Source organism: Hemiscyllium ocellatum, chromosome 2 (genome assembly GCF_020745735.1).
Source record: "Hemiscyllium ocellatum isolate sHemOce1 chromosome 2, sHemOce1.pat.X.cur, whole genome shotgun sequence".
Taxonomy (NCBI): domain Eukaryota; kingdom Metazoa; phylum Chordata; class Chondrichthyes; order Orectolobiformes; family Hemiscylliidae; genus Hemiscyllium; species Hemiscyllium ocellatum.
In genome coordinates, this window is record NC_083402.1 from 34,643,918 (window position 1) to 34,659,028 (window position 15,111).

At 36.5% G+C, this 15,111-nt stretch overlaps 1 protein-coding gene across 3 annotated transcripts in view; it reads left to right on the forward strand.

Annotated features, from left to right (window-relative positions):
* homer1b (homer scaffold protein 1b) overlaps positions 1–15,111 on the forward strand; it is a 95,799-nt gene that overhangs the window by 61,985 nt on the left and 18,703 nt on the right. For all 3 annotated transcript variants that reach the window (XM_060843547.1, XM_060843538.1, XM_060843554.1), the window contains exons 5-8: positions 1,374–1,516; positions 5,177–5,333; positions 10,239–10,349; positions 12,998–13,078. In XM_060843547.1, the coding sequence (XP_060699530.1) occupies positions 1,374–1,516; positions 5,177–5,333; positions 10,239–10,349; positions 12,998–13,078 (492 nt within the window). The remainder of the gene's footprint in view (positions 1–1,373; positions 1,517–5,176; positions 5,334–10,238; positions 10,350–12,997; positions 13,079–15,111) is intronic.

Consider the following 15,111-nt stretch of genomic DNA (forward strand, 5'->3'; position numbering starts at 1 on the left):
GAATAGATGAGGAAAAGAAAGCTCTTGCAGACTTTCTCATTTTCCCAAGCTTTACCTTGATATTTGGGTAAATAAGTCCAGGCAAAGAAGGAGCAAAGGGATGGAAATGTGTAAATCCATTAACCCTTAAATAGTGAGCAATTGATACATTATTTATTAAAAATACAAGTAGGTGATATTTTGACCTTTTTTATATTAAGAAATTTAACTCACCAAAAAGTAGTCATGACTATACAACTAATGTGACATTTGGAATAGTTTTATTATTTTAATGTTTCACAAATATGTAGTGTAGTGCAATGCAGAAATGTGGACTTGGTATCCTGCAGTGTGAAACTCCGATTTGCTTGGTTAAAACTAATCCTTAAGAGTCTGGAAAATTAGGCATAGTTGAGCAACTTCAGTATCGTTTCATGAAGAAATTGAATAACTGTTCATCAAAATAAGAAAAAGCCAAATGAATTGCAGATTACTTTCTTTTGACAAATGAAAAGATGAAGCTGCTTTCTCAATCTAAATACATCGAAGGGAGTGTCTTTACCCTCCTGCAAGAACTATGCAAAAGTATGTAATGCTTGATGTTAAATCCAGCCTGAATATCAAAGATTCTACATATTCAAAATTTATTAACTGACTTCAGGGAGGAGCTAAATTCCGTGGTGCAAGTGGATGAAAGTTGGATTTTTTTATAAGTTGTAACTGCGATGTCTAAAATTAAGCATGTTACTGTAAATATGAGGACTAATGAATCCAATAAGCTGTTAGCATTTTGAAAACTACTTGTGTCATGAGAAAATGGTTGTTTTGTCTTCACAGTCTAGATTGTTCTTCATCCTATCCCAAACTGCAAGGCTTGGACTATTTTGATGTCATGTGATACTGTGACTTGTGGCTAGAAATATTGACCTTTCAAACTTATGACAGACTCAATAGTTCTCAGTAAAACTTGATTTTGTTTTTTGAGGTGCTGAGGGAAAGGCTGGTCAAGGGTAGCTAGTTAGAGACAAAAAAAACTGCAGATACTGGAATCCAAAGTAGACAGGCAGGAGCCTAGAAGAACACAGCAAGCCAGGCAGCATCAAGAGGTGAAGTCAACATTTTTGGGGGCAACCCTTCTTCAGGACCTTCAGAGTTGACATCTCCACCACTTGCTGCTTGCCTTACTGGGTTCTTCCAGCCTCCTGCCTGTCTACCAAGGGTAACTGGTGGCTGTATAATCATTCCAAAGGTGCAAGACTGACCCAACATGGGACCAATAATTTCATTTACTGACTGGGATTAATTTGGAAGCTTTGCATTTGGTATTTTATTTCTAGCCAAACAATGACTCCTTCAGAATGATTTGATTTTGATTTGAGGTTCTTGCTTCACAGGAATCTGCAGGAGGCGACTTGCAATCACCTTTGACACCCGAGAGTATCAATGGGACAGATGATGAAAGGTCTATTCAAGATGTAACGCAAGATTCTGATGCACGAGCTGAAATTAACCAGAGTTCTCTGCCTTTCACTCACAGGTAAGCACATGAAATGTGAAAATCTTGTTCGTCCCAAGGTAATTGCTATTCTACTCTGGCTACTCCAATACAAGAGCAATGAATAAAATCTGCTTACTAAACTTTTGTTTTCTACACTTTAAAACTTTTCTATTGGGGTTCCAGGGCAATGTTTTAGTTTCTCCATTTAAAATGAAGAGCAAGGGCAACAATCCAAGGCCTTAAACCTAGATTTAAGGCATGTTTTTTAATTGAACCAATAAAAATCAAAATCAATTTGCTGAGCTTGTGCTTTTCAAGTCTCTAGTCAAAATAAAGTCAAGTAAAAATAAAGGGAAAAGGGACATTTTAAGGAATGTGAGATGTTATAGTTAGTGTAATGTCGGAAATCTTAACTGGTAGCATAATATATTTAGACATAGGATGAGTAAGAGGAAACCTCAGAAGAATGGCATCTACTTCCAAAATTGTACAGTTGTATAGTTGAGCTGCCTTTTTCATGGAATCCATACAGTGTGGAAGCAGGCTATTTGATGCAGAATCCAGACCACGTCTCTGAACAGTATCCCACCCAGAGTCTTATACCACTACCTATCCCTGTAACTGCATGGCCAATCCACTTAACCTGCATGTCTTTGGACTGGGATGAAATGGAGTACCCAGAAGAAGCCCATGCAGACAGAAGTTGCAAACTACACAGTCGTCCAAGGGTGGAATCAAACCTAAGACCCTGGCATCATGAGGCAGTAGTGCGAACCATTGTGCTGCCCATATGCTGAGATTTATATTTTCCCTGTTCTGGAGTATGAAAGATTTTGAGGAAGCTTTTCAAAAATGGGAAGTGCTGAGTCTTGGATTGACCAAAAATTTTGAACTTTATTTTATAAAGCTTGAGAAGCAACTGCTTGATGAGCCAAGTGCCAGGTAGAGTCAATAATCAATTGGTCTTTGTTGCTTAGACTCATGGAATAGGAATACGTATCTTTGACATGTGAACTGTCTCAACATAGTATTACTTCCAATCTTGTATCAAACTGTGTAATGGCACTAGAAACTTCCTGAATTCTGCAAGTTTAGCTAGTGTATTTAAAACTTATTTTTATGGCTGTTAAGTGGCTCATCTTTTTTAAAATTGTTTCATACTGCCTTGAGTTAACTTTGATTAATTTTCCACAAAAACTACTTTGAGTGCATAGCGTAGTGAACTGTGGCAAAACTGGTACTTTTTGCCATTTTGAGAAAATAAAGCATCTTATTAGACTAATCTGTTTTGAATAGCCAGGAAGAACTTAGTTTAAATATTCTCTCTCTGAACATGTTCTGTTGGATTTACATTTTGCTGTGGATGTGAATATTATGTCTGTCACACAGAAAATGTTTGGCTTAAATAACCAATAAGTGTTCAGCCAAAAATGAGCATTGCACCAATAGTTCATTTGTTCCATTCAGGAAAAGCAGATCAATCGAGATCAAGTTGCTACTGCAAAATTGAACAAACGCACATCTGGGAATAGTTTAGAAGCATTGTGATATACCACAGAAGGAGGCAATTTGGCATTTGGTCTTCAAGCAACTATCCAATTAGGCCCACTACATAGCTATTTTCCCAGAGCTCAGCGCTCTTTAATACTTGTAGAATTCCCTATTGCAAACTGTATTTGATGCTGATTCCATACACCCCTCAAGGACAGCATTCCAAGTCAGGATATCTTTTCTTGAGAAAAAAAAATTCCCATCTGTTGTTTTTACTATTTTTAAATGCCCTCTAGTTATTGAACCTTTGCCATTGAAAACTATTTAGCCTATTTACTCTATCAATGCCCTCGAAGACCTTGAACACTAGAAGGAAGGCAAGTCCATACTTGTAATCTTAACTATTTTGTTTCCATTCAAAAATGTTTATACAAGTAAACCTTTGTAAACATAGAGGAAAGTCATTTGATGCTGCTTCTTCCTAATCTTAAAATTCCTTTTGTAGAACTTCAAATTTCCTAGTTTACTGCACATACGTAGAGCTTTTTGGAATGTTTTTTGCTTAACAAAGCAGTAATGGACAATGTGTGCCAATGCCGTTGTGAGAACTCTGGACCATAACTTTAAGTGTAGGCTGTTGTTACCCAATACCAGTTTGATAAAGGACTCCAAGCAGGAAGTCAAACCGTGTTCTTACGAAATTCTGATGCTATCGAAGTGCATTCTGATTGGAGAAGTGCGTTTTTTCCTATAGATATAGATTATTAACTTTACTTTCTGTCAGCATCACAATTTTGATGTCTGTGCTTTCACAATCATTCAATTCTAATTTCTAAACATTATTTTGCTTGGCATTTTATTTTCGATGCTACTGTTTCCCAGTTATGAATGGGAACGCAGCATGTTTGAAATGAACTTGTAAACTAAAGTATCTCCTTGAACAATGGATAAGGCATACTAATGTAGGCTAAGTATTGTACATCAAAGCAGTAGATTTGATGTACAATACCTCCATTATTGACATTTGGAGAGCTGTGTTTGAGTCAATTTGAGATCACTCCCTGCAGTCCCACTGCCACTTTTTGCATCTTCAAAGTCAGAATTTAACTGCTTGTTTGTCTCGTTCCAAAGAGATGAACTCCCCACTTCCTCCTTTGTTCCCTACATCAGCTATTCCAGGTACTGATTGCCTATCAGTGTCCATGGCAATCGTTTAGGATCGAACCATAAGCTTGTGGGTGTAGTTGGCTTCTGCAGGTGGTGGTTGTAAAGCAATTTAAAATATTTACATTTTTAAGAAAGTTTCATACTTGGAAATGTTATTTGTTTAATGTGTTCAAGCTTATTTGATATACAGCTTCCAGTCATACATAATCTGTGCTCAATAATCATATAGCCTTTTTTAAACTGACCTATTTTAGTTTTGCATCATTTGAGTTTAAACTAATATTGAATTCAGAGCACAGATGGGCAGATTGTAGGAGTTACTCTTTCTGACCTGACCTAATTGAAATGCCAATGACCATGATGTATTTGCAAGCTAGTCATTATTGTTACAAAGTTTGTGTATTTCCTTCTATAAGCTGTAGAGCAGATGGGAAGTTGCAGAAGATTCATAAATGCTGTTCACTTCAGAATGTCTACAATAGTTTACTTTCAATGCAGGTCAAATCTTAATGTGTAAGGGCAAAATGATGACCTGCAGAGTTAATCCTTAAAACACAACAAACTCATATCTTCAGAGGTATGAAAGGCATAGGGAGGCATTTCCAGAAAAGGAGGTTAAACAGCTGGGGAAGGAATGTAAGGCCTGAACGTGGAGATCTGTTTGCGTATAATGACTGTAGCCAGAAGCCAACATTCAAGATTGTTTGAAAGGTATATGAAGATGCCAGCACAGCATTACTTTTCATAGGTTGCAAAGTCTGAAAGTTTTCAAGATAGGAAGTTTTGGGAAGAATAAAATAAACCACTTCCATTGTTTAGTGGCATTGCAACCAGGAAGAAATGTTGATTAGTTGGCATTGGATAGTTGCATTAGGAAAGGGTGGGAGGTTGTTGGGCAATTGGAAGGAAGAAAACTGAACATGTTCTGACATTTGATCTGTGTTTTTGCTGAATTTTTTTAATGTCGTAACATCTTTGTAAATTGATTTTTTTTTACATGAAAATCTATGCAATGCTTTAATGAATTGTGCTTTTATTTAGTACTACAATTGGAAAGCATTGGGAGTCTGAATTGGCAACGTTAAAAACCAACAATGCTAAACTTACAGCAGCATTACTGGAATCTACAGCCAATGTAAAACAGTGGAAGCAGCAGCTTACAGCTTACCAGGATGAGGCAGAGCGACTACACAAACGAGTATGTATTGGTACACTGCATAGGTATTGTCTACTGTAAATATGTTTACATTAACAGCTATGATGAGTCTAATTTTAAATGCACTGCATTCTTAATTTCATTACCAAGAAATGTAACTAGATTATTTCATTCATTGCAAGGAGTTTGGAGTACAGTAACTTTTATACAATTGTACGCGGTTTTGCTGTGTGCAGTTTAGGTCTCCATGTTTAAGAAAATTTATTCTTGCATTGAGCTAGTGTGGCGAAAATTAAAACAAAATGTAGTTCCTGGGATGAATGGGATGTCCTGAGAAGTTGAGCAAATTGAATCTGTACCTGGTACTTTGAAGGATGAAAGGTGGTCTTATTGTACTGTCTAAGATTTTGTAGGTACTTGAAGTGGACACTGTGTCCACTGTCTCGGGAGAAGGGGTTGGTTGTTTAGGACTGAGATAAGGAACAATGAATTCACTCCAAATGATTTCAATCTTTGCAACTCTTCCTCAGGTGTGGTGTCTGTGATTTGTATCCATTTAAGGCTGTGAGAGACAGTATTTTGGTGTTTCAAGGAATATAGAGCACTGGGTAAAAAATGAGGTCTGCAGATGCTGGAGATCACAGCTGAAAATGTGTTGCTGGTTAAAGCACAGCAGGTTAGGCAGCATCCAAGGAACAGGAAATTCGACGTTTCGGGCATAAGCCCTTGACATTCCTGATGAAGGGCTTATGCCCGAAACATCGAATTTCCTGTTCCTTGGATGCTGCCTAACCTGCTGTGCTTTAACCAATATAGAGTACTGTCAAGAAACTGGTATTAAAAGTCAAGATTAGCCACAATTGTATTGAATGGCAAAGCAGGCTTGACAGGTGACATGGTTTACTCCTCCTCTTCCTATTGCTTGTGTTCTTGTGAATTTCTGTTATTCCAAACAGGCTGTGTATAGATTTAAGATGATTTAAAGATTGGCTGTACACTCTCAGCGCACAATCTATAACTGAGCAAGACTGATAATTTCTCAAATTGATATAACTTCCTCCCATACTGTGAGGATTAATTGATAGGATTGCAGTTTGCACTCAAAGATTCAACAGCAGTTGCTAAATTCAGCATCTCACTTTGTGCCTAGCTGTTTCTCTTCTAGAATACTCTCTAGGCCAGATTTCTTTTGGAGTCTGAAGTTGATAACTCCTGTCTTTGCCAGATGATGTAGCAAAGAGCTTGAGCATATGTGGTATTTTGTCAAATGAGAACTTGTGGTTTGATGCTTTTTTAGTATGTTGTAATGGGTAAAGGTTGGTTATGGTAGTTCATTGCCATCAAATCCTCCTTTGTTTTGGCCTAACAAGTGAATAATGGTAAAGGATACACCATTGTACAAAGGTGACACTGTTTTTAAGATTTATTGCGTGTGAGCTGCGTTTGATCAGGCATAATTGCTAGAATCTTGGTGAGTTGGTATCGCTAACTTCAAAGGAGAGAGTAGACCACCTACAGTCTGTGACATCAGGAGAATGGGTGGGGCTGTTATAACATGAGCATTAAGCCATTCTTATATGGTGCATCTAGTCTGTGTCCCCCACCATAGTTAATCCATTACAAATAATGCATTACAAGGTATACTATGTTTACAACCACCCCATCTCCCCAAAGTATGACTTCTCAGATATTCTGGACCATTTATGTTTTGCTTAAATGTATACTTTTCGCATTTGGATGAATTTGAAGATATTAGGAGAAAGGTATAGAGTAGATATCAGAGGTAGGTTCTTTATGCAGAGAGTTGTGAATGCATGGAAGTTGCCAGCTGAGGTGGTGGAAGCAAAGTCATTGGGATGTTTAAGCACATGCACATGAATAACAGTGAGTTGAGGGGTGGGTAGGTTAAGTTACTATAATTTTACATTAGGATTAAGTCTCGGCATAGCATTGTGCGCCAAAGGGCCTGTTCTGTGCAATACTTTTCTATGTTCTGTGTTCTAAGAATGTTAGGTCTCACCCTTGAGGGTTGTTGACTCTTATTCAGATCTGTGGACCATTTGTCTGCTGGAGGATCTTTTTGTCTTGGATAACCTTCGCATAGGATGTAATTTGTTTTAAAGATGTTGTTGGTCAATTACTTTATCTGGGTGATCTATAATCTCTCTGCCAGGGAATTTCCATATCAGAGGAATTTCTCAGTGTTAACTTAGTTGTCCAATAACAACATGTGAGGGAGCTCTTAATCTTGTGAATGTCAATCAAGGAACACAGCTGGGGTTCTGAACCAGCCAATTCACACTTTCTTTGACTACCTTGAATCTGGATATTGGCCTGGCTGCCAAGGTTTATATGCAGCTCATCTCCCTTGAATCTCTAGAATATAATTGCATTTTCAGCCATGGCAATTAGTCTCCATTTTTCATTCTTCCTCCTACACACTTTCTCCAATGTTTCTTACCAGCATAAAGTGAATTAAGTGTGCCTTTCTAATACTTCCACAACTGTGGTTGCTGTATCTGTCAGTAATCACATTTCAGCTGTTGGCTGTTGTCTTAAAATGGTAAACTTCAATTGCTTGAAATTTTATCTCATGGGTCTAAATCAATAATATTTTGTAGAGCATAAAGAACAAATGCAGATCCTCATTGAACTTTACTTTTAGAGAAAACCTTGGTATTTGGATGATGGCTAAATAGATTTCAGATTAGGATGACATTATTGGGCAATTTCACATCACTTGAAATTGTTTCTTAAAGCCTTGTGAACATTTGTTTAAAAAAAATACAGAATTGATCATTTGTTGCAGTTAGATGGGAGGGCCATGCAAATCATCATGTCTCCTGTACATCTTTCTGTTGATATTAATGTAGATATAAAAGCCTGTGCATTTGATTTTTTGAAAAAATTAGTATTGAAGCAGCAGCTACATATTGTACATTGGTTGAGCAAACAGTGTTAGCTTTCCTTCCAGTAATGCCAAGTTACCAGTCCACAATACTGTTATGAGGAGGCAAGATGCATTCATGCAAAAAGTAGGAGGACAGCTGAGATCCAGTCTTGTTCCAGTAATGTTTACAGTGAACAATTCCAGTAGGCTGGGTTGCAAGTTATATATCTTGTATTACTGTTAACACATGGCCTCTAATGACAAGCTAGTCCTTGGAAGAGCACAGAACAATGTATTGGAAAATACACTACATAATTATAAATTTTCTAAACCAGGAAAGTGGGAGTAGTTGATGGAAGTTCTGTGTAAACACTTGCCAAAAGTGAAAATTTCTCATTCATGAGAGATGACAGGTAAGAATTGATTTGCAGAATAAATAAAGAATAACTATTCCACAATAGCATTGTTCTATATTGTCAAGTTTTCGGTCAAAATCCTTGAGCTAGGATTTGTTGAAGGATGTTTTTATTGTTCTTAGATTTTTTTTTACATGATATGCATATTATAAAGCTGATTTGACTACATTTTGTACTTCAAGGTGGTGCAGGTGACAGTTGGCCCACTGGTATCTGAAATGTGAAATATGCACTCGTATTCATCATAACTTTGCTTGCCAACTGAAATATTTGGCCCCTGCATTGTGTAGTTGGGGACAAAATGTTTTGTACTTGTGCTGAATTCATTTAGCCAAAAATAAGCTGTAAGCTTATTAAAAATTGAGCATAAGGTATGCAGAAATACCAGAATTATTATTGATCTTGCTTGTAGACTGGAATGTTATAACATTCCCAATAGGGAAGTCAGGACTGTTAATTCAGATCCAGATAATGTTTTGGGGACTCTGGTTCTAATCCTGTCATTTCATTTCAACAAAAATGTGGAACCAGGGTGTTAAAGATAACCATGGAACTGTTGTTAATGGAAAAAACCCATCTGGTTTACTATCTTTTCTGGGTCAGGAAACTGCCATCCTTAAAGCTTAGACTTGCTGACTTGCAATTCCAGACCCACCACACTAAACTGTCCTCTGGGCAATTAGGGATGGTCAGACTAACCAAACTGAAAACTGGCCTGGCTATTAATAACCACATCCTGTCAATATTTATTTACAATATTAATTCATAGGAAGAGTTTAGAGCAATGTTTCATTTCAGAATAGCAATTATTTATAATAAACATGATCAGAACAACTTTTAATAATACTGGAGATAAGAATTATCCAAATTTTTGGCCAGATCAAAGTCCAAAATTCTGAAAGAATGAGGACCTTAATATATTTTGACCATTTGTAATATGAGTAGTAAGCATGTGCCGGGGGATTGATTGTCATCTATATTGAACAAAACGCATCTAATTCCTACTAAAGTTTTTAAGAAGTGGACTGATCACTTCATACCATAAACTAAGCATATCATCAAAATATGAGCAAGAATTGTGAATTTGCACCAGGTAATTCCAGTGTGTGTAGCTAGCACAAGTATTACATTGTAGATTAATGTCATTTGGAGGAATTTGGTCTGAAATGAATATTTTCTGGACTAAAACAAGCTACCAAGAAAAGTTTGAATTGGTCTAGTTTACAATTTGGTTAGCCTGCCCTCTTGTGTTTAAAGTTTTTACTAAAGTAATGAATAAGAAATCACTAAGCCACTTTTTGTTTTTCTAGTTGCACACTGATATCTAATGAGAATAATAGTTAAGTAGAATAATAAACTAGTCTATTTAATCTATAAAGCATAATAAAGAAAATTGAGTTGAGCTTGCACATTTGTAAATGTTTGTTTCATTTTTTGATGTTTTCACTAATTGGTAATGATTTGAGTATTGAATGAATAAGATTTAGCATTTCTACAGCACTGCGCATTTTAACATTTAATTTTGGAATAATAGAATGGGAATAGTGATTTTTCCAAGTTGCTTGAATTTCAAGTTGTTTGGAATAACAAATTTCCGTCAGTCAAAAATATGCTTCCTGATTTTGACTTTCTAAATTTCAGGTTTCTGAACTTGAATGCCTGAGTGGTCAGGCAAATGTGCTTAAGACACATAAAACTGAGTTGAATAGGACAATAGAAGAACTAGAGGCACAAATGAAGGACAAAGAGGAGGTAAGTGTCTAACATACCTTCCTCCTTTCCTGTATTGACACGGATTGCAACATCAGGCACAAATTCAAGATTATGATTTCATTTATATTTAAAAGAAGAAATTGTTCGGATTCCTTGATCAGCTAAGTGTATAGTCATATGATCTATCATGTTGAACTAATGGTTTAGTAAGTGTCATGACCATTTATTTGAAGTATTTTGCAAGCACTAAAAGTTCAAAACAAGTACATGATGCATATCTCATGGGATTTAAAAAGGGATGTTGATTAAATAGAAACCAAATCTACCTACTTATTTGCATGTTGCTGAACTTCAAAGTACAACTTACTGTTAACACAGTTCAAAGCATTTAATAAATATTGTATGCACAAGTATTTTAAAATTTGTTGTTTTCACTTGACGTGTATCAGTAAGATCTGGAGTAGGAAATTTCCTGTTCTTCTCCTGTAATCATGTGACTCTGACTTACCTGAAGGAATTGTTTCTATTTGTAATTTCTGCTTATCCCACCAAGTCCATGTCAGTGTGTATATGCCACAAAAACACGTCCTAAACACATTTATCCACCCATTTATCTCTGCTAAATTCTCAATTTTCTTCCTGCTACCTGTGCACGGGTATCTGGATTTTCATATCTGTAAAATGCTCTGTCCTTTATTTTACAATTCTACAGTCAGATTAACATTACTTGCTAAAGAAACTTAAAGTTTAATGAGGAAATTGAGGTGTCTTTATATACCAAAATTTATACTCATGGTGATACCAGTATGTGACTGTTATATTTGATAGTGGCAAACTGCTGAGTAATTTTAAAATGTGGGCTCAGTCCATAACATAATCCTGCAATTCTCCAGAACCATTCTGTAGAAGTCTTCAGCAGTGGGTATCAAAATAGTGCATATTTAGCAAATTTGTATTTACTATTGATTTTGACTGGGGAAGGACGGTAGATAGCATTGCCATAACTGTTGATGGAAATGTCTGACACAGAATCATACTATCCAAAATGGTGTTTGTTTCTCTTGTCACAGGTCTCATTCCGGTCTTTTAAAAATTCTAGTAATATTAATAACACTTTTCTGATAGTTTTGTAATTGTTTCCTTTTACATACTTTTGTCTTGTCAATCAATACCTGATTTTCTGATAAATAGTTTTAATTTCTTCACATAACCATAAATAGCCTGTTCAGATTTTTAGAACCTTATTCTATACTGACAAATGCAATGGTTGTGCGCTAATTGGAGTCCCTCAGTGCTCATTTGAGAAAATTAATTAAGAATAAATGTGAACAATTAAAGTCATTACTTTCATGTCCCAGAGATCTTGTGACGCAGTAGTAGTGTCCTTAGCTCTGTGCCAGAAGTTGAGTTTTGAGTCCGATTCCAGGACTTATTAGCAAATTTTGTCCAAACAGATTAATCTTAGAATCCATCCAGTGTGAAAATAAGCCTTTCAGTCTGACAAGTCCACACTGACCCTCTGAAGAATAACCCATCCAGACCCATTCCCCTACCCTATATTTGCCCCTGACTAATGCATGTAACCTACACATCCCCTGAACACTTTGGGCAATTTCGCATGTTCAATTCATCTAACCTTCACATCTTTGTGATTGTGGGAGGAAACTGGAGCACTCTGAGTGAGAGTCATTCTGAGGACATCCACACAGATATGGGGAGAATGTGCAAACTCCACACAGCCAGTCACCTGAGCTGAGAATTGAACCCAGGTCCCTGGTGCTGAGAAGCAACAGTGCTAACCACTCAGCCACCGTGCCACCAGACATATATTAGTGAATGACTGCTGGTCAGCCGTACAGCAGAAGAACATGGCAAACCTCTGCAGTCACTTTTCTATAAATATGGAGCAATCCAATAGAAGTCTATGGCCTAATCCAATGGAGTTCCATGGTCCAATTCTCAAAAATAAGGACGAGGGAAAAGACACTTGCTTCTCTTTCTTAGGTGTGAAACCAGTTCTAATAACTTAATTTCTTGCAACATCTATTTAGATCTACAAATGTAAAATTACAATTGTTATAAAGCTTATGGTGCATGGAGTAACAAATGACTAAATTTGTATAACACATTAAGCATCTTTGGGTCCTAGAGTACTAAATGTTACAGACGTTTAAAATATGCTCACTGTTATAGAAGTGAACATAGCCATTTTGCAAACAGCTGGGCCTTGTTGATTCCAATTCCAGTGTTCATTACTGAGAAAATGTGGACCATGACGCTGGAAGAATTCTTTCTTCTTTCTCTGAAGAAGAACATAGGACCTTAAATATCCACTGGCCTACTGAAGCACAAATGTATCACTCTTTACTGTGAAGAATGGCATCGCAGCACTTCCTAAATGCAGTGCCATTGCGCAGCCCAAAATTGCACCCAATGAAAGGAGTGGAATTGGAACAGCATTGGAATGCAAAATAGGAGTGTCATTACAAATGATATATGCTTATTTTTCATTTCTAATTGGTTTTGCTGCTTCAATTTTGGTTCAATTTAATTTATCCCATTGGCAGTAAAATTTGAGTATTTTTGCTCCTGTAAGCAATGTGGAAGGAAAATAAACTGGTGTAAGTAGCAGCACGTTCACTTGGAGTAACAGCTTTCAATATCACTAATGTTGATTTTCTTTTTAGGAAATTGAGCGACTGAAGAAGGATATTGAAGGAGCTAAGGAATTGGAAGCACAGAGGGACACTCTGTCACAGCAATTACAGGTAAGTGTTTCGGTTGATCCCCCACCATTCAGGTTTCTTGGTCACTCATGTATTACATCCCTCTAGATCCTGACTTCTACCATCTATTGTATTTGAACTGTATAGTCAGAAGTGCGCTCAATCCAGAATGTAGATTTTTATATTGCTTAGTATAAATTTCTAGACAAACAATAGTGCCTTCTGTTAATGACAAAATAGTCTTCTAAGAAGATGGTGCTTTCAGGATCAAGGGAGACTCTTGTGTGATGTCCAATGGTGATACTTCGGTAGAAAGTTTATTCTGATTTAAATGGCAAACAGCAATCTTCAATAAACTACCATTCATTGAATGCGGTGCCAACAGTGAACTATCTTTGGTAATCGCATTATATACCCATTGCTGAGCGCATTTTTAAAAAAAAACTAAGGGGCAAGACTTGCACTTCCAGTTGCTGCATTTCTTTGCTGATGGTCTGAATGAGCAGACTGAAGTAGAAGAGCGGCAGTGGGCAGAATCAGCAACTAGTATACACTTGGCATATTCACCTGTTTTATAATCCACTATTGGTAGATTTTTGATCCATTTTCTATTTTTTAATACTTTGGATCCAAAAGAGCAAGAATATTCATTATAGATGTATTACACCTCCTGTGTTCACAACATTCATGGAACGATTTTAGAACACTATCACAATTTTTTCCTTGTTCATGAGTGGGTACTATCTCTGGTCAGACTTGGGCGTAGGCAATCACATTTTCTGCACTGCAGTAGGTGCCCTCAGTGTGTGACTGTAGCATGAGTCACTACTTTTTTGACAGAGCATGCACTACAGCTTGAAATTCCTGTGAATAAGGTTGACAGTTTGAAATTTCAGTTTCTGGCAACTATTCCAAAATTCACAAGTCTTTTGCATCCTGGACAGTAATGGTACTTTGTTAAATGAGAGCATGTCATATAAGTTCAAGACAGTAAAACATTGTTTTGCATTGTCTGTATTATAATGAAAATTCAGGAGCACTCAGGCCCCTCTTAAAGTTTAGGAATTTTATTTTAAATTCAAGAGCTTTTAAGTTTCTCTTGACTCTTACTGTGAGACCTTATGCTTTCATTCTATTTAAGAGCAATACTAGTTTCTCCAATTTTAGATTGTAGATGCTTATTGTAACTGAACCATTTTTCTCTGCCCCTTTGCTCAGTGCCAACGAGCAATAGTTTACTTGAAATGTAGCTCCATAAAGATGTTTCAATGCTCTTGTGGGAGTGTGGTTATAGCAACTTTTGCTTTTGACCTTTTTAAGGGTGCTTTTGTTTCTAAAATGGGACAGAATCCTTATTCCAACTAAAAAGCTTTTTAGATCTTTGTTCTTCCATTTATTCATCTATGCTTTGCATCCCTGTAGTTAAAAAAAAAGCATAGTCATGTAAGAACAAGTGAGTCGTGTTCAGTACACCATCTGTACAGTTTGGGAAAGGCTGTCAACTCGAGCCTCCTATGCCACTTTGGACAACATCTAGTCTCCAATCTACTATTTGAAGAATGATAATGTATAATCAAAATAAATGATTGGGGTTTTTCTACTAAGATTTAAGAAACTTCATTGGAAGGGTCACTAATTTGATTGTCAAACATCCCTCCTCACTCTAAATACATTGCCAACCCTGATGGTGCTAATTTGAAGTCTTTTCTTTCAATAAATAATTCTAAAGGTAGATTCTGATTGATGTTGTCTGAACTTATGTATGTTCCATTTCCTGCCTTTGCACTCTATCCTGGATCAAAATGGACTAATGCAGCAAATACAAAATGCATTTTCCAAATGATCCAGTGTAGAACAAATAGAGCCATATGGTTAACTATTGATGTAAGTTTCATAAAAATGAAAATTTTAATATTATTCTAGGTTTAAAATCTTAATCTAATTTATGTTGTAACTTATTAAAGCTGTTAATACTTGAATAACTTAAACTTCAAGAGGTGTCGGTCCAAGTCTACATTGAGCATGTATCCTGGAAGCTATGATAACTTCAACACTTGCACCAAAAGTTAGCTATT